Source organism: Rutidosis leptorrhynchoides, chromosome 11 (genome assembly GCF_046630445.1).
Source record: "Rutidosis leptorrhynchoides isolate AG116_Rl617_1_P2 chromosome 11, CSIRO_AGI_Rlap_v1, whole genome shotgun sequence".
Lineage (NCBI taxonomy): Eukaryota > Viridiplantae > Streptophyta > Magnoliopsida > Asterales > Asteraceae > Rutidosis > Rutidosis leptorrhynchoides.
In genome coordinates this window covers 100,898,678-100,920,568 of record NC_092343.1, presented here as the reverse complement: position 1 = coordinate 100,920,568, position 21,891 = coordinate 100,898,678, and the positions used below count along the sequence as shown (strand labels likewise).

Genomic DNA, 21,891 nt, shown 5'->3' with positions numbered 1-21,891 from the left:
ATTATTATTATTAACAAAAGTACTCCATTAAAATTATCAATTTCATTATCATTATAAGTATTTTTTAACAACACTAACATTATTTTTTTTCATAACTATTATTTTTATCACTTTTATTATTATTAATATTATCATTATTATTAAAAGTATTACCATTTTTATTATTATCATTACTATTATTATTTTTAGTATTATTATAATTATTATCTTTAACAAACAGAGGTTATTTATAAAAAAAAATATATTACAAGATAACTAATATTACATATTAATATGTTTTTAACTAATATATCACCATTTATATTGATAAAACTTTAATTAAATTATATAACATACATTTATTAAAGATACTAATTTTAGGAAATTATAAAATATAAGTAAACTTAGTTGATTGAATAGGATACGAATTAATATATATGCAACTGATATAGGTTCGTGAATCCGAGGCCAACCCTGCTTTGTTCAATGTTATGTATTTTTACTACAAAATACAATAGGTGAGTTTCATTTGATTCCCTTTTTACTCTTTACATTTTTGGGACTGAGAATACATGCGCTTTTATAAATGTTTGACGCAATAGACACAAGTACCTTAACTGCATTCTATGATAGAATTATCTGGGATTGGGGTTGATTATTATGACACGCATTAGCCCCCGGTTTCCGTTAGAGCGTATGAGCTCCCGAGCCGGGTGGATGGTTTATTATTTATGACATTTTGGCACCGGTTGTCCTATATTTTATAAACATGTGTTCAGCCGTGGGGTGTAAAGACCGGCACAGAGGTTCTATATTTTGAAGGCACATGTATTCAGCCGTGGGGTGAAAGACCGGCACAGATGGTTACTATTATATTTTGAATCCTCACCAGGTGTTCTTCATATGAAAGATATTTTTGTGCAGTTGGAATGGGACTTCTGCACGTTTTATAATATTTAAAATCTTGTGGTCTATTAAAACGACGAAAATGAAATGATTACTATAAACTAATGAACTCACCAACCTTTTGGTTGACACTTGAAAGCATGTTTATTCTCAGGTTTAAAAGAAATCTTCCGCTGTGCATTAGCTCATTTTAAGGATATTACTTGGAGTCATTCATGACATATTTCAAAAGACGTTGCATTCGAGTCGTTGAAGTTCATGAGAGATTATTATTAAGTAAATGACGGATTAGGTCATTTATAGTTGGATATTATGAAATGGTATGCATACCTGTCAACTTTCGATGAAATGAAAGTTTGTCTTTAAAAAAAAAGAACGAATGCAATGTTTGTAAAATGTATCATTTAGAGGTCAAGTACCTCGCGATGTAATCAACTATTATGAATCGTTTATAATCAATATGGACTTTGTCCGGATGGATTAGGACGGGGCATCACATACAGAGTCGACAAAAAGGTGTATAAGGTGTGGAGCGATGGGTCATGATGTTCAAGTTTGTTCATTTCGAGAAAATGTTTGTTGGAATTGCAAAAAACCGGGTCATCGATCAGCTAATTATCCTTCTGCAAGGTGAGCGAGCTCTGGGGTAGGGGCCGGAGCAAGAACAATGCCAGTCGGAGGATCTTCTGCTTCTTCAACAGGACAGAAGCGAAAGAATTCTCCACCACCTGAAGCAAGAGCCTTTCAAATGTCAGTTGATACAGCTACTGAAACTGACGATGCGATTACCGGTATGTTTCTGATAAATTCTTCGTCGGCTTGTGTGTTATTTGATTGTGGAGCGAATCGCTCTTTTATTTCTGTTACATTATGTGATAAGTTGAAATTGCCTATCAATGTATTATCTGAACCTTTAAGAATAGAAGTGGGTGATGGTAGAATGGTTCCAGTCACAACCTTAGTGTCTAGAGTAACCATTGAAATAGATGGGATTGAATTCCCTATGACTTGTCTTGTTATGACTATACCGAGCTTTGATGTCGTATTAGGTATGGATTGGTTAAGTCGCCATAAGGCAAGTATAAAATGTCATAAGAAAATAATTTATTTTCCTTTGACCGATGGGACACGTGCTGTGGCCCGAGGTGAACGGGGCGGGTTTAATTGTCCATTAATTTCGATGATGAAAGCTAAGAAATCTTTAGAAAAGGGGTGTGATTCGTTTCTAGCATATGTGATCAATGCAAAAAAAGAGAAGAAATCCATGTTCGATATCCCGATAGTGTCCGAATTCCCAGAAGTCTTCCCAGATGAATTGCTGGGTTTACCGCCAGTTAAGGACGTAGAATATAAAATCGAGTTGTTACCGGGATCTACACCAGTTGCTAAAGCTCCGTATCGATTAGCACCGTCCGAGATTCGTGATATGATGTCGCAAATTCAGGAGTTGCTAGATCGTGGGTTTATTCGGCCAAGTTCTTCGCCATGGGGTGCTCCAGTGTTGTTCATGAAGAAGAAAGACGGAACTCTCCGTATGTTCATTGATTATCGGGAACTAAATAAAAGAACGGTGAAGAACAAGTACCCGTTACCGAGAATTGATGATCTGTTTGATCAGCTACAAGGGGCATCGTACTTCTCTAAAATTGATCTACGATCAGCTTATCATCAGGTTTGAGTAGCTGAGGAAGATATTCCGAAGACAGCGTTTCGTACAAGATACAGTCATTACAAGTTTTTAGTTATGCCGTTCGGGTTGACAAATGCGCCAGCAATATTCATGGATTTAATGAATCAGGTGTGCAGACAGTTTCTCGACAAATTCGTGATAGTATTTATCGATGATATTTTGATTTATTCAAAGACGAAATTAGAACACGCTACACATCTGAGACAAGTATTAGAACTGTTGAAACGGGAAAAGTTGTACGCCAAATTTTCTAAATGTGAGTTTTGATTAAGAGAAGTGCAGTTTTTGGGTCACGTTATCTGCCAAGAGGGTATCAAAGTTGATCCATCTAAAATAGAAGCGGTAATGAATTGGAATTCACCGAAGACTCTGACAGAGATTAAGAGTTTTCTGGGTTTAGCCGGTTATTACCGAAGGTTTATTAAAGATTTCTCAAAGATCGCGGGTCCATTGACCAAGTTGACCAGGAAAGATGTAACTTTTCGATGGAGTGATGAAAAAGAAAATGCCTTCCAGACATTGAAACGATTATTGTGTCAAGCTCCGATTTTAGCGTTACCTGAGGGTACAGAAGATTTTGTTGTGTATTGTAATGCGTCATTAGCCGGATTGGGTTGTGTGTTAATTCAGAGAGAGAAAGTTATTGCCTATGCCTCAAGATAGTTGAAAAATCATGAGAAGAATTATCCAACACATGATCTAGAATTGGCTGCGGTTGTATTTGCATTAAAATTATGGAGACATTACCTTTACGGCACTCATTGTGTGATTTGTACCGACCATAAGAGTCTTCAGCATATATTTTCGCAGAAAGAATTAAACATGCATCAGAGACGGTGGCAAGAGCTAATCAAGGATTATGATTGTGAAATTCGTTATCATCCAGGAAAGGCAAATGTAGTTGCAGATGCTTTGAGTTGAAAGAAATCCACTGACAATGTAAAATTCATGTGAATTGAGATTGTGTCAGATTTGATTGATCGATTAAAGATAGCAGAATTAGAAGCCTTGAAGGATGAACATTTAAAATCTGAGATCTTAGTAAAATGAAAAGTGGATTTAACTGACGATTCTTGTGGATTAAAGACTTTGAGTAATAGAATTTGGGTTCCTTTACTCGGAGGATTGAGGGATTTGATCTTGAATGAAGGGCATAAATCGAGATTGTCGATCCATCCTGGAAGCGCGAAGATGTATCATGATCTGAAACCTTTATATTGGTGGCCAACAATGAAGAAAGATATCGCGCATTACATGGAAAAGTGTCATATATGCGCTCAAGTAAAAGCTGAACATCAGAAACCTTACGGGTCATTACGTCAACTTGAGATTCCTCAGTGGAAGTGGTGTAGTGACCCGAACTTTTCCATGTTTATATATATTAAATGAAATTGGTATATTTACATGATTAAATGTTTTCAACATGTTAAGCAATCAAACTTGTTAAGACTTGATTATTTGAAATGTGCTTCATATAGACAATTGACCACCCAAGTTGACCGGCGATTCACGAACGTTAAAAATTTGTAAAAACTACATGATGATATATATATGGATATATATATGGTTAACATGAGATTATGATAAGTAAGTATCTCACTAAGTATATTAACAATGAGTGATATACATAAAAAATGAGTTTATGGAATTAAGAAACTCGAAACGATATATATAACGATTATCGTTATAACAACGTCTTACTAAATACATATGAATCATATTAAGATATTGATACACTATGTTTAACATAATAAAATGATAATTAAGTATATCATTAAGTGTGTTAACAATGAACTACATATGTAAAACAAGACTACTAACTTAAGAATTTCAAAACGAGGCATATATGTAACGATTATCGTTGTAACAACATTTAACTGTATATATATCATACTAAGATATATTAATATATCATGATATCATGATAATGTAATAATTTAACATCTCTTTAGATATAATAAATAATGGGTTAACAACATTTAACAAGATCGTTAACCTAAAGGTTTCAAAACAACATTTACATGTAACAACTAACGATGAGTTAACGACTCAGTTAAAATGTATATACATGTAGTGTTTTAATATGTATTTATACACTTTTGGAAGACTTCAATACACGTATCAAAATACTTCTACTTAACAAAAATGCTTACAATTACATCCTCGTTCAGTTTCATCAACAATTCTACTCGTATGCACCCGTATTCGTACTCGTACAATACACAGCTTTTAGATGTATGTACTATTAGTATATACACTCCAATGATCAGCTCTTAGTAGCCTATGTGAGTCACCTAACACATGTGGTAACCATCATTTGGCAACTAGCATGAAATATCTCATAAAATTACAAAAATATTAGTAATCATTCATGACTTATTTACATGTAAACAAAATTACACATCCTTTATATCTAATCCATATACCAACGACCAAAAACACCTACAAACACTTTCATTCTTCAATTTTATTCATCTAAGTGATCTCTCTCAAGTTCTATCTTCAAGTTCTAAGTGTTCTTCATAAATTCTACAAGTTCTAGTTTCATAAAATCAAGAATACTTCCAAGTTTACTAGCTCACTTCCAATCTTGAAAAGTGATCATCCAACCTCAAGAAATCTTTTTTATTTACAGTAAGATATCATTCTAAATCAAGGTAATACTCATATACAAACTTTGATTCAATTCCTATAACTATAACTATCTTAATTCGAGTGATAATCTTACTTGAACTTGTATTCGTGTCATGATTCTGCTTCAAGAACTTTCAAGCCATCCAAGATCCTTTGAAGCTAGATCATTTCTTGTCACTTCCAGTAGGTTTACCTACTAAACTTGAGGTAGTAATGATGTTCATAACATCATTCGATTCATATATATAAAACTACCTTATTCGAAGGTTTAAACTTGAAATCACTAGAACATAGTTTAGTTAATTCTAAACTTGTTCGCAAACAAAAGTTAATCCTTCTAACTTGACTTTTAAAATCAACTAAACACATGTTCTATATCTATATTGTAGTGACCCGAACTTTTCCATGTTTATATATATTAATTGAGATTGATATTTACATGATTAAATGTTTCCAACATGTTAAGCAATCAAACTTGTTAAGACTTGATTAATTGAAATATGTTTCATATAGACAATTGACCACCCAAGTTGACCGGTGATTCACGAACGTTAAAACTTGTAAAAACTATATGATGACATATATATGGATATATATATAGTTAACATGATACTATGATAAGTAAACATATCATTAAGTATATTAACAATGAACTACATATGTAAAAACAAGACTACTAACTTAATGATTTTTAAACGAGACATATATGTAACGATTATCGTTGTAAAGACATTTAATGTATATATATCATATTAAGAGATATTCATACATGATAATATCATGATAATATAATAATTTAAAATCTCATTTGATATTATAAACATTGGGTTAACAACATTTAACAAGATCGTTAACCTAAAGGTTTCAAAACAACACTTACATGTAACGACTAACGATGACTTAACGACTCAGTTAAAATGTATATACATGTAGTGTTTTAATATGTATTTATACACTTTTGAAAGACTTCAATACACTTATCAAAATACTTCTACTTAACAAAAATGCTTACAATTACATCTTCATTCAGTTTCATCAACAATTCTACTCGTATGCACCCGTATTCGTACTCGTACAATACACAGCTTTTAGATGTATGTACTATTGGTATATACACTCCAATGATCAGCTCTTAGCAGCCCATGTGAGTCACCTAACACATGTGGGAACCATCATTTGGCAACTAGCATGAAATATCTCATAAAATTACAAAAATATGAGTAATCATTCATGACTTATTTACATGAAAACAAAATTACATATCCTTTATATCTAATCCATACACCAACGACCAAAAACACCTACAAACACTTTCATTCTTCAATTTTCTTCATCTAATTGATCTCTCTCAAGTTCTATCTTCAAGTTCTAAGTGTTCTTCATAAATTCCAAAAGTTCTAGTTTCATAAAATCAAGAATACTTTCAAGTTTGCTAGCTCACTTCCAATCTTGTAAGGTGATCATCCAACCTCAAGAAATCTTTGTTTATTACAGTAGGTTATCATTCTAATACAAGGTAATAATCATATTCAAACTTTGGTTCAATTTCTATAACTATAACAATCTTATTTCAAGTGATGATCTTACTTGAACTTGTTTTCGTGTCATGATTCTACTTCAAGAACTTCGAGCCATCCAAAGATCCATTGAAGCTAGATCCATTTTTCTCTTTTCCAGTAGGTTTATCCAAGGAACTTAAGGTAGTAATGATGTTCATAACATCATTCGATTCATACATATAAAGCTATCTTATTCGAAGGTTTAAACTTGTAATCACTAGAACATAGTTTAGTTAATTCTAAACTTGTTCGCAAACAAAAGTTAATCCTTCTAACTTGACTTTTAAAATCAACTAAACACATGTTCTATATCTATATGATATGCTAACTTAATGATTTAAAACCTGAAAACACGAAAAACACCGTAAAACCGGATTTACGCCGTCGTAGTAACACCGCGGGCTGTTTTGGGTTAGTTAATTAAAAACTATGATAAACTTTGATTTAAAAGTTGTTATTCTGAGAAAATGATTTTTATTATGAACATGAAACTATATCCAAAAATTATGGTTAAACTCAAAGTGGAAGTATGTTTTCTAAAATGGTCATCTAGACGTCGTTCTTTCGACTGAAATGACTACCTTTACAAAAACGACTTGTAACTTATTTTTCTGACTATAAACCTATACTTTTTCTGTTTAGATTCATAAAATAGAGTTCAATATGAAACCATAGCAATTTGATTCACTCAAAACGGATTTAAAATGAAGAAGTTATGGGTAAAACAAGATTGGATAATTTTTCTCATTTTAGCTACGTGAAAATTGGTAACAAATCTATTCCAACCATAACTTAATCAACTTGTATTGTATATTATGTAATCTTGAGATACCATAGACACGTATACAATGTTTCGACCTATCATGTCGACACATCTATATATATTTCGGAACAACCATAGACACTCTATATGTGAATGTTGGAGTTAGCTATACAGGGTTGAGGTTGATTCCAAAATATATATAGTTTGAGTTGTGATCAATACTAAGATACGTATACACTGGGTCGTGGATTGATTCAAGATAATATTTATCGATTTATTTCTATACATCTAATTGTGGACAACTAGTTGTAGGTTACTAACGAGGACAGCTGACTTAATAAACTTAAAACATCAAAATATATTAAAAGTGTTGTAAATATATTTTGAACATACTTTGATATACATGTATATATTGTTATAGGTTCGTGAATCAACGAGTGGCCAAGTCTTACTTCCCGACGAAGTAAAAATCTGTGAAAGTGAGTTATAGTCCCACTTTTAAAATCTAATATTTTTGGGATGAGAATACATGCAGGTTTTATAAATGATTTACAAAATAGACACAAGTACGTGAAACTACATTCTATGGTTGAATTATCGAAATCCAATATGCCCCTTTTTATTAAGTCTGGTAATCTAAGAATTAGGGAACAGACACCCTAATTGACGCGAATCCTAAAGATAGATCTATTGGGCCTAACAAACCCCATCCAAAGTACCGGATGCTTTAGTACTTCGAAATTTATATCATATCCGAAGGGTGTCCCGGAATGATGGGGATATTCTTATATATGCATCTTGTTAATGTCGGTTACCAGGTGTTCACCATATGAATGATTTTTATCTCTATGTATGGGATGTGTATTGAAATATGAAATCTTGTGGTCTATTGTTACGATTTGATATATATAGGTTAAACCTATAACTCACCAACATTTTTGTTGACGTTTAAAGCATGTTTATTCTCAGGTGAATACTAAGAGCTTCCGCTGTTGCATACTAAAATAAGGACAAGATTTGGAGTCCATGTTTGTATGATATTGTGTAAAAACTGCATTCAAGAAACTGATTTCGATGTAACATATTTGTATTGTAAACCATTATGTAATGGTCGTGTGTAAACAGGATATTTTAGATTATCATTATTTGATAATCTACGTAAAACTTTTTAAACCTTTATTTATGAAATAAAGGTTATGGTTTGTTTTAAAAATGAATGCAGTCTTTGAAAAACGTCTCATATAGAGGTCAAAACCTCGCAACGAAATCAATTAATATGGAACGTTTTTAATCAATAAGAACGGGACATTTCATATATGATATTCTAACTTAATGATTTAAAACCGAGAAATACGAAAAACACCGTTAAACCGGATTTACGCCGTCGTAGTAACACCGCGGGCTGTTTTGGGTTAGTTAATTAAAAACTATGATAAACTTTGATTTAAAAGTTGTTCTTCTGGGAAAATGATTTTTATTATGAACATGAAACTATATCCAAAAATCATGGTTAAACTCAAAGTAGAATTATGTTTTCCAAAATGGTCATCTAGACGTCGTTCTTTCGACTGAAATGACTACCTTTACAAAAATGACTTGTAACCTGTATTTCCGACTATAAACTTATACTTTTTCTGTTTAGATTCATAAACTTAAGTTCAATATGAAACCATAGCAACTTGAAACACTCAAAGCGGATTTAAAACGAAGAAGTTATGGGTAAAACAAGATTGGATAATTTTTCTTGTTGTAGCTACGTGAAAATTGGTAACAAATCTATATTAATCATATCCTAGCTAACTTATATTGTATTATATGTATTCTAATATATTATGTAATCTTGGGATACCATAGACACTTATGCAAATGTTTTGACATATCATATCGACCCATGTATATATATTATTTGGAACAACCATAGACACTCTATATGCAGTAATGTTGGAGTTAGCTATACAGGGTTGAGGTTGATTCCAAAAATATATATACTTTGAGTTGTGATCTAGCCTGAGACGTGTATACACTGGGTCGTGGATTGATCCAAGATAATATGTCGATTTATTTCTGTACATCTAACTATGGACAACTAGTTGTAGGTTACTAACGAGGACAGCTGACTTAATAAACTTAAAACATTAAAACGTATTAAAAATGTTGTAAATATATTTTGAACATACTTTGATATATATATATATATATATATATATATATATATGTACATATTTGTTATAGGTTCGTGAATCGACCAGTGGCCAAGTCTTACTTCCCGATGAAGTAAAAATCGGTGAAAGTGAGTTATAGTCCCACTTTTAAAATCTATTATTTTTTTGGGATGAGAATACATGCGATTTTATAAATGTTTTACAAAATAGACACAAGTAATCGAAAATACTTTCTATGCTGGATTATTGAACCGAATATGCCCCTTTTTAGCTTGGTAGCCTAAGAATTAGGGAAATGGCCCCTAATTGACGCGAATCCTAAAGATAGATCTATTTGGCCCAAAAAGCCTCATTCGAGTTACGAATGCTTTAGTACTTCGATTTATCATATCCGATGAGAGTCCCGGAATGATGGGGATATTCTATATGCATCTTGTTAAGGTCGGTTACCAGGTGTTCAACATATGAATGATTTTTATCTCTATGCAGTTTGCGAAATGCCTGATATGAGATGTGTTATAAAAATGAAATCTTGTGGTCTATTATTATGATTTGATAATATGTAGGTTATGAAATGTCCCGTTCTTATTGATTAAAAACGTTCCATATTAATTAATTTCGTTGCGAGGTTTTGACCTCTATATGAGACGTTTTTCAAAGACTGCATTCATTTTTAAAACAAACCATAACCTTTATTTCATAAATAAAGGTTTAAAAAGCTTTACGTAGATTATCAAATAATGATAATCTAAAATATCCTGTTTACACACGACCATTACATAATGGTTTACAATACAAATATGTTACATCGAAATCAGTTTCTTGAATGCAGTTTTTACACAATATCATACAAACATGGACTCCAAATCTTGTCCTTATTTTAGTATGTAACAGCGGAAGCTCTTAGTATTCACCTGAGAATAAACATGCTTTAAACGTCAACAAAAATGTTGGTGAGTTATAGGTTTAACCTATATATATCAAATCGTAACAATAGACCACAAGATTTCATATTTCAATACACATCCCACACATAGAGATAAAAATCATTCATATGGTGAACACCTGGTAACCGACATTAACAAGATGCATATATAAGAATATCCCCATCATTCCGGGACACCCTTCGGATATGATATAAATTTCGAAGTACTAAAGCATCCGGTACTTTGGATGGGGTTTGTTAGGCCCAATAGATCTATATTTAGGATTCGCGTCAATTAGGGTGTCTGTTCCCTAATTCTTAGATTACCAGACTTAATAAAAAGGGGCATATTCGATTTCGATAATTCAACCATAGAATGTAGTTTCACGTACTTGTGTCTATTTTGTAAATCATTTATAAAACCTGCATGTATTCTCATCTAAAAAATATTAGATTTTAAAAGTGGGACTATAACTCACTTTCACAGATTTTTACTTCGTCGGGAAGTAAGACTTGGTCACTGGTTGAATCATGAACCTATAACAATATATACATATATATCAAAGTATGTTCAAAATATATTTACAACACTTTTAATATATTTTGATGTTTTAAGTTTATTAAGTCATATGTCCTCGTTAGTAACCTACAACTACTTGTCCACAGTTAGATGTACAGAAATAAATCGATAAATATTATCTTGAATCAATCCACGACCCAGTGTATACGTATCTCAGTATTGATCACAACTCAAACTATATATATTTTGGAATCAACCTCAACCCTGTATAGCTAACTCCAACATTCACATATAGAGTGTCTATGGTTGTTCCGAAATATATATAGATGTGTCGACATGATAGGTCGAAACATTGTATACGTGTCTATGGTATCTCAATATTACATAATATACAATACAAGTTGATTAAGTTATGGTTGGAATAGATTTGTTACCAATTTTCACGTAGCTAAAATGAGAAAAATTATCCAATCTTGTTTTACCCATAACTTCTTCATTTTAAATCCGTTTTGAGTGAATCAAATTACTATGGTTTCATATTGAACTCTATTTTATGAATCTAAACAGAAAAAGTATAGGTTTATAGTCGGAAAAATAAGTTACAAGTCGTTTTTGTAAAGGTAGTCATTTCAGTCGAAAGAACGACGTCTAGATGACCATTTTAGAAAACATACTTCCACTTTGAGTTTAACCATAATTTTTGGATATAGTTTCATGTTCATAATAAAAATCATTTTCCCAGAATAACAACTTTTAAATCAAAGTTTATCATAGTTTTTAATTAACTAACCCAAAACAGCCCGCGGTGTTACTACGACGGCGTGAATCCGGTTTTACGGTGTTTTTCGTGTTTCCAGGTTTAAAATCATTAAGTTAGCATATCATATAGATATAGAATATGTGTTTAGTTGATTTTAAAAGTCAAGTTAGAAGGATTAACTTTTATTTTGTAACATCCCACATTTTTCCGTTAAATTTAATTTTAACACCGTTTTTTTTTATAATATCTTTCGTTATTTAAATTCGTATTTTCCGATGACTAACGTTCTTAATATCCCCGTTATTTAATTATAACATCACTTGTTTACGCGAGCGTTTTAAGAAATATTCGTTTGGTTAACTCCCGCACCCGACAACAAACTTGAGGGACTAATCTTGGCATTTGGCCAAATGTTTGGTGACTAGTCACCACCTCCCCATCTCATCCATTCATTTTCCTCTTCTCCTTCTACCTCCTTTCTCTCTTCCATTTTTGAACCATAAACACCCAACTCATAAATTCATCATCTAAATCCGATTGGAGAAGCAAACATCAAAACAAATTACATTTTCGTGATCCTCTCTTCATCCTCTTCGATTTGGTACCAATTTCATAGCTTGGGGTAAAGTTTCTAAAAACTCTAGATTTCTCTAAATTCGTGTTTTTACTTGAAATGGTGTTAGTTAGTGTCTATGGCTCGTGTATAACATGAATATATGTTTTGTTTGCTCGATTCGTTGTTTTGAGTAACTAGTTTGAACATTTGAAATGGGTGTGCTTAATCTTTGATTTTGGATGAGTTAATGTTGTTAAATTGTTAAAGTTTATGTTTTAAAAGTGTTACTAGCATCTTTAGCATCAATTTGATGTGTAGGTTGTTTTAGAAAACTTCATAAACTTGATTATTGGTTTTGGTGGATTTGGGTTAGGGTTTGATGAACTTGAAATGAACTTTTGATGCTTTGAATGACATGAAATGTTATTTGTAAGTGTTAGGTTGTATTGTATGCTTGATTACCTTCGAAACGGCATATCATTCATATAAATTGGTTGCCGAATCATCGAATTTCATTTATGAACTTGAGTGCATTTAATGAGGAGCTTTGAATGTGATTTTGGTTGTTGTAAAAGTAAATGTGATGGATGAAATGTGTTTAGTTGTTTTCCTTGTCAAAATACCTTTCCGATGATATAAGATACATGCTTTGGTTGTTTGCGGGTCATAAACGGTGATTGGTTGAAGTTAGGTTCGTGCATAAAACTTAAAAACTGCCAGAATTCTCTGCACAGGTAATGGCGCGGCGCGCCATATACCCGCGCGGCGCGCCAAAGTGGTCTGTCCAACTTTGTCGATTTTTGAATAATGTTTGCTATGCTACGCACCTCCGATTCACATGTAACTTGTTCTAACATGCTCATATATGATTAAAAACCTTAGAAAAATAGTTCGGGACCCGACCCGAACGTGTTGACTTTTCGTTGACTTTGACCGACTGAAGTTCGACTTTTTGTCAAACTTAACCAAATGATTGTGCAATCTTCCTAACTTGTTTCTATACTTGTATCTTGCATGAAACTTGACAAATTGATTCACATGCTATATTTAATCGAGTCGTAACGAGCCATAGGACTAATTGAACACATTTCGCCCGACCTTGTGACGTAACCGGTTAATTAATACAACTTACTTGTTTAGGTCAAGGCTAAGCAACTATCATGCACACGTTTACTTTGTGAAGTACTTTTATACTCGTGCACTCGAGGTGAGATCATAGTCCCATCTTTCAAACAACTTTTATGCTTTAAACTATGGGATGAGAAACATATACGTATCATACTTGTATACATTGAACACAAGTACGAAAACGAACATTCCACGTACGGGTTTGAACAAAAAGCCTCAATTCAATTATCATTAGTTACACTTGCAGGGTGTAAACGTGAACTTATATTATGTGATCACATGGGCTTGACGAGCCTCATTCGGACGGTTCGCTACCGTTAGCGGATGAAATATATTTTCGGGTCTAGTGTATGTTCTAACACTACGCAAAGGGTGCAAAACAGTTAAGTTTGATAATTGGGTGCCCGGGATACAAACAACAACTTTGGAATGCAAATGATTTTGATAATCATCTTATACTAAATCTTGTGGTTCAAATACAACGTTTACTAAAACACCTATGATTTCACCAACGTTTTTCGTTGACAGTTTTCTATATGTTTCTCAGGTTCATACTTGGCTATTTGATACATGCTTCCGCGTACACTCATACTTGCTTGGAGTCAAGCATGCATGCATACACTCTAATTTCTTGCTTGGGGTCAAGCATACATACATACATACGCTAGTGATAGCACCTTTGGATTCAAACATATTGTTTACATACTTACGCTATTTATAGCAACCACGATTTTAAACTAATTATGTCGCAAGTTACCTCATTTATAATTTATACTTTTGCAAACTTAAAATTGTTGTCGAACGGTTTTGTAAACTAAACTTTCCAAGCATGATACGTTTTAAAAGAATGCGACATAATTTTGGTCAAACGAGTCTCATATAGGGACTACTGTAGTGACCCGAACTTTTCCATGTTTATATATATTAATTGAGATTGATATTTACATGATTAAATGTTTCCAACATGTTAAGCAATCAAACTTGTTAAGACTTGATTAATTGAAATATGTTTCATATAGACAATTGACCACCCAAGTTGATCGGTGATTCACGAACGTTAAAACTTGTAAAACTATATGATGACATATATATGGATATATATATATATATAGCTAACATGATACTATGATAAGAAAACATATCATAAAGTATATTAACAATGAACTACATATGTAAAAACAAGACTACTAACTTAATGATTTTTAAACGAGACATATATGTAACGATTATCGTTGTAAAGACATTTAATGTATATATATCATATTAAGAGATATTCATACATGATAATATCATGATAATATAATAATTTAAAATCTCATTTGATATTATAAACATTGGGTTAACAACATTTAACAAGATCGTTAACCTAAAGGTTTCAAAACAACACTTACATGTAACGACTAACGATGACTTAACGACTCAGTTAAAATGTATATACATGTAGTGTTTTAATATGTATTTATACACTTTTGAAAGACTTCAATACACTTATCAAAATACTTCTACTTAACAAAAATGCTTACAATTACATCCTCGTTCAGTTTCATCAACAATTCTACTCGTATGCACCCGTATTCGTACTCGTACAATACACAGCTTTTAGATGTATGTACTATTGGTATATACACTCCAATGATCAGCTCTTAGCAGCCCATGTGAGTCACCTAATACATGTGGGAACCATCATTTGGCAACTAGCATGAAATATCTCATAAAATTACAAAAATATGAGTAATCATTCATGACTTATTTACATGAAAATAAAATTACATATCCTTTATATCTAATCCATACACCAACGACCAAAAACACCTACAAACACTTTCATTCTTCAATTTTCTTCATCTAATTGATCTCTCTCAAGTTCTATCTTCAAGTTCTAAGTGTTCTTCATAAATTCCAAAAGTTCTAGTTTCATAAAATCAAGAATACTTTCAAGTTTGCTAGCTCACTTCCAATCTTGTAAGGTGATCATCCAACCTCAAGAAATCTTTGTTTCTTACAGTAGGTTATCATTCTAATACAAGGTAATAATCATACTCAAACTTTGGTTCAATTTCTATAACTATAACAATCTTATTTCAAGTGATGATCTTACTTGAACTTGTTTTCGTGTCATGATTCTGCTTCAAGAACTTCGAGCCATCCAAGGATCCGTTGAAGCTAGATCCATTTTTCTCTTTTCCAGTAGGTTTATCCAAGGAACTTAAGGTAGTAATGATGTTCATAACATCATTCGATTCATACATATAAAGCTATCTTATTCGAAGGTTTAAACTTGTAATCACTAGAACATAGTTTAGTTAATTCTAAACTTGTTCGCAAATAAAAGTTAATCCTTCTAACTTGACTTTTAAAATCAACTAAACACATGTTCTATATCTATATGATATGCTAACTTAATGATTTAAAACCTGGAAACACGAAAAACACCGTAAAACCGGATTTACGCCGTCGTAGTAACACCGCGGGCTGTTTTGGGTTAGTTAATTAAAAACTATGATAAACTTTGATTTAAAAGTTGTTATTCTGGGAAAATGATTTTTATTATGAACATGAAACTATATCCAAAAATTATGGTTAAACTCAAAGTGGAAGTATGTTTTCTAAAATGGTCATCTAGACGTCGTTCTTTCGACTGAAATGACTACCTTTACAAAAACGACTTGTAACTTATTTTTCCGACTATAAACCTATACTTTTCTGTTTAGATTCATAAAATAGAGTTCAATATGAAACCATAGCAATTTGATTCACTCAAAACGGATTTAAAATGAAGAAGTTATGGGTAAAACAAGATTGGATAATTTTTCTCATTTTAGCTACGTGAAAATTGATAACAAATCTATTCCAACCATATCTTAATCAACTTGTATTGTATATTATGTAATCTTGAGATACCATAGACACGTATACAATGTTTCGACCTATCATGTCGACACATCTATATATATTTCGGAACAACCATAGACACTCTATATGTGAATGTTGGAGTTAGCTATACAGGGTTGAGGTTGATTCCAAAATATATATAGTTTGAGTTGTGATCAATACTGAGATACGTATACACTGGGTCGTGGATTGATTCAAGATAATATTTATCGATTTATTTCTGTACATCTAACTGTGGACAACTAGTTGTAGGTTACTAACGAGGACAACTGACTTAATAAACTTAAAACATCAAAATATATTAAAAGTGTTGTAAATATATTTTGAACATACTTTAATATATATGTATATATTGTTATAGGTTCGTGAATCAACAGTGGCCAAGTCTTACTTCCCGACGAAGTAAAAATCTGTGAAAGTGAGTTATAGTCCCACTTTTAAAATCTAATATTTTTGGGATGAGAATACATGCAGGTTTTATAAATGATTTACAAAATAGACACAAGTACGTGAAACTACATTCTATGGTTGAATTATCGAAATCGAATATGCCCCTTTTTATTAAGTCTGGTAATCTAAGAATTAGGGAACAGACACCCTAATTGACGCGAATCCTAAAGATAGATCTATCGGGCCTAACAAACCCCATCCAAAGTACCGGATGCTTTAGTACTTCGAAATTTATATCATATCCGAAGGGTGTCCCGGAATGATGGGGATATTCTTATATATGCATCTTGTCATTGTCGGTTACCAGGTGTTCACCATATGAATGATTTTTATCTCTATGTGTGGGATGTGTATTGAAATATGAAATCTTGTGGTCTATTGTTACGATTTGATATATATAGGTTAAACCTATAACTCACCAACATTTTTGTTGACGTTTAAAGCATGTTTATTCTCAGGTGAATATTAAGAGCTTCCGCTGTTGCATACTAAAATAAGGACAAGATTTGGAGTCCATGTTTGTATGATATTGTGTAAAAACTGCATTCAAGAAACTGATTTCGATGTAACATATTTGTATTGTAAACCATTATGTAATGGTCGTGTGTAAACAGGATATTTTAGATTATCATTATTTGATAATCTACGTAAAGCTTTTTAAACCTTTATTTATGAAATAAAGGTTATGGTTTGTTTTAAAAATGAATGCAGTCTTTGAAAAACGTCTCATATAGAGGTCAAAACCTCGCAACGAAATCAATTAATATGGAACGTTTTTAATCAATAAGAACGGGACATTTCAGTTGGTATCCGAGCGTTGGTCTTAGAGAACCAGAATTTTGCATTAGTGTGTCTTATCGAGTTTGTTAGGATGCATTAGTGAGTCTGGACTTCGACCGTGTTTACTTGAAAAATGATTGCTTAACAAATTTTGTTGGAAACTATATATTTTTAACATGTGAATATTATGTGATATATTAATCTCTTAACGCGTTTGATATTATGTGATAGATGTCTACCTCTAGAACAAGTCCCATTGACTCACCTAATAATAATGAAGAGTCAAATGTAAATTGGAATGATTTGTGGACTGATTCACAAGTTCCCGAAGAGGAACCGGAAGAAGAGTCGGAACCGGAAGAAGAATCGGAACCGGATGAAGAAATAGAACCGGTGGGGAAAATAATAAAACGGTTAAGTAAAAGAAAATCCTCAACCAACCGACCAAGGTTAATTATGGTCAATGGTGTTTCCGCCAAGGAAGCAAAATATTGGGAGGATTACCAATTCTCCGATGAATCGGATTCCGACGAGAATTCCGATGATGTTATAGAAATTACCCCAACTGAATTTAAAAAGGCAAAAGAAAATAATAAGGGAAAGGGCATAAAAATAGAGAAATCTAATTCCAACCCCAATGAACTTTATATGTATCGTCAACCCCCGAAGTCCTTAAGTTGTAACAATGACCCGGGAACCTCTAAACCACCAGGTTTTTCTAAACCAATGTGGACAACGACGGCTCGTATTAGGGGAACATCATATATCCCTAGAAACTTGGCAAAACGAACCAAAACTGAAGAAGAAGAAACGAGCGAGTCGGAATAAGATAGTTGTATTCGTGTGGTGTAATATATGTAATATAGTGTTCTTATGCTTTATGATATATGTAAAAATTGCTTGTATTAATAAGTATTTTTTTTATGAATCTAACTCTTGTCTATTTTACAGTTTAAAAACACAAAATGGATAGACAACCCAATATTTTAAGAGACCTACCCGGAGACATGATTGATGAAATCTTGTCTAGAGTCGGCCAGAATTCTTCGGCACAACTATTTAAGGCGAGATCAGTTTGTAAGACATTCGAAGAACGTTCCAAGAATGTCTTGGTTTATAAGAGACTTTCGTTTGAAAGATGGGGGATATCACATTGGGAAACCCATAAGTTACGATGTGTTTACTTTGACGCATATATTGCGGGGAACCCAAATGCTATTTTACGCAACGGGTTAAGAAATTATTTTGACTCAATATATCCGAATATTGGACTTCGTGATTTAGAAAAAGCGGCTAACATGAAACATAAAGAAGCATGTTATGCTTACGGATTAGTAATGTTCGCTTCTCACCAAAGTGAGAACAAGAACATCGGGCTACAACTATTAAACAAAACGTTTCCACAAGTGACGGAGTCTGTAATTGGGGTAAGAAATGAGGTTTTTAGATTATTACGGGACTGTTGGACATTACGTAACCCTCGTCCCTTTGATGACGTTACAACACGCTGTCTTATCAACGGCCATAACGGTTATGTTGCACAAGACCAAGGATGGGAAGTAGTCCTAGTAAAACCAGAATGCATGACTTGTTTCTGGACGTATGAATTACGTGTCTTTATTGCCTTTGCTGAACGACTTGTGTACTAGCTAGAATTGTCTTCACAACTATCTTGTATCAAAGTTATTATGTGCTATATTTCATGCTTTATGTAAAATAAGCGGTATTGTAAGTTTGTAAAATATTGTATAAAAGTTTGAACGCGAAATATTATTATAATCAGTTTTTCATATAGAATTGTAGTAGTTGAATTGTATATTAGCTACTAAGTATGAACTTAACGGGTAGGTACTACCCGAATTTAAACTTATAAAATGCTAATATGAAGAAAAAGCTTTTATAAATGAGTTCATATTATGCTACGAAATACTATTAACTACTCTTAATATTCTGTATGATTAACTTGTTCCATTTAACTATTTTGAAGGAAATGGCACCGACTACTCGACACACCGTGAATATGAATGAAGAGGAATTCCGTACTTTTCTAGCTTCAAACATAGCCGCAGTACAGGCTGCGCTACATACCAACAATAACCTTGGATCTAGCAGTACAGGAAATCGTGTAGGATGCACCTACAAAGAATTCACTGCCTGCAAACCTTTGGAATTTGATGGAACCGAAGGACCGATCGGATTGAAACGGTGGACCGAGAAGGTTGAATCGGTGTTTGCCATAAGTAAGTGTACTGAAGAGGACAAAGTGAAGTACGCTACGCATACCTTCACAGGTTCTGCGTTAACATGGTGGAATACCTATCTAGAGCAAGTGGGACAAGATGATGCGTACGCACTACCGTGGTCAGCATTCAAGCACTTGATGAACGAGAAGTACCGTCCCAGAACCGAGGTCAATAAGCTCAAGACAGAACTTAGAGGGTTACGAACCCAAGGATTTGATATTACCACGTATGAAAGACGATTCACAGAATTGTGCCTATTGTGTCCGGGAGCATTCGAAGATGAGGAAGAGAAGATCGACGCGTTTGTGAAAGGATTACCGGAAAGAATCCAAGAAGATATAAGTTCACACGAGCCCGCCTCCATACAACAGGCATGTAGAATGGCTCACAAACTCGTGAACCAAATTGAAGAAAGAATTAAAGAACAGACTGCTGAAGAGGCCAATGTGAAGCAAGTCAAAAGAAAGTGGGAGGAAAACGGTGATAAGAATCACCAATACAACAACAACAGCAATTACAACAATAATCGCAACAATTATCCCAACAATTGCAACATCAATCGCAACTACAAAAAACGGCCCAACAACAACAACAACAACAACAACAGCAACTACAACAATCATCCCAACAACAATAATAACCGCAACAACAACAACAATCAGAAGCAGCTATGCCAAAGGTGTGAAAAGAATCACTCGGGGTTCTGCACCAAATTTTGCAACAAGTGTAAAAGAAATGGTCATAGCGCGGCGAAGTGTGAGGTCTACGGACCAGGGGTTAATAGAACGAAAGGAACAAATGGTGTCGGAACGAGTAATGGCGGAGCAAGTAGTGTCGGAGCAAGTTATGCCAATGTAGTTTGTTATAAATGTGGAAAATCGGGCCACATTATTAGAAATTGTCCGAACCAGGAGAACACGAATGGACAAGGCCGTGGAAGAGTTTTCAATATTAATGCGACAGAGGCACAGGAAGACCCGGAGCTTGTTACGGGTACGTTTCTTATTGACAATAAATCTGCTTACGTTTTATTTGATTCGGGTGCGGATAGAAGCTATATGAGTAGAGATTTTTGTGCTAAATTAAGTTGTCCATTGACGCCTTTGGATAGTAAATTTTTACTCGAATTAGCAAATGGTAAATTAATTTCAGCAGATAATATATGTCGGAATCGAGAAATTAAACTGGTTAGCGAAACATTTAAGATTGATTTGATACCAGTAGAGTTAGGGAGTTTTGATGTGATAATCGGTATGGATTGATTGAAAGAAGTGAAAGCAGAGATCGTTTGTTACAAAAATGCAATTCGCATTATACGAGAAAAAGGAAAACCCTTAATGGTGTACGGAGAAAAGGGCAACACGAAGCTACATCTTATTAGTAATTTGAAGGCACAAAAACTAATAAGAAAAGGTTGCTATGCTGTTCTAGCACACGTCGAGAAAGTACAAACTGAAGAAAAGAGCATCAATGATGTTCCCATTGCAAAAGAATTTCCCGATGTATTTCCGAAAGAATTACCGGGATTACCCCCACATCGATCCGTTGAATTTCAAATAGATCTTGTACCAGGAGCTGCACCAATAGCTCGTGCTCCTTACAGACTCGCACCCAGCGAGATGAAAGAACTACAAAACCAATTACAAGAACTTTTAGAGCGTGGTTTCATTCGACCAAGCACATCACCGTGGGGAGCTCCTGTTTTGTTTGTCAAGAAGAAAGATGGTACATTCAGGTTGTGTATCGACTACCGAGAGTTGAACAAACTTACCATCAAGAACCGCTACCCACTACCGAGAATCGACGACTTATTTGATCAACTACAAGGCTCGTCTGTTTATTCAAAGATTGACTTACGTTCCGGGTATCATCAAATGCGGGTGAAAGAAGATGATATTCCAAAGACTGCTTTCAGAACACGTTACGGTCATTACGAGTTTATGG

At 33.4% G+C, this 21,891-nt stretch overlaps 1 protein-coding gene across 1 annotated transcript; it reads left to right on the top strand.

The window, feature by feature from the left end:
* Positions 1 to 1,552: 1,552 nt before the first annotated feature.
* On the top strand, positions 1,553 to 3,625 carry LOC139874819 (uncharacterized). The gene is made up of 2 exons (XM_071862212.1): positions 1,553 to 2,417; positions 3,546 to 3,625. Exons 1-2 carry the CDS (start codon positions 1,553 to 1,555, stop codon positions 3,623 to 3,625), a joined length of 945 nt encoding a protein of 314 aa, XP_071718313.1.
* Positions 3,626 to 21,891: the final 18,266 nt, after the last annotated feature.

Coding starts and splice junctions, on each gene's coding strand:
- LOC139874819 (XM_071862212.1), top strand. CDS start 1,553: ATGCCAGTCGGAGGATCTTCTGCTTCTTCAACAGGACAGAAGCGAAAG. Junction 2,418..3,545: donor GAAGAAAGACGGAACTCTCC/GTATGTTCATTG, acceptor AGATTGTGTCAG/ATTTGATTGATCGATTAAAG.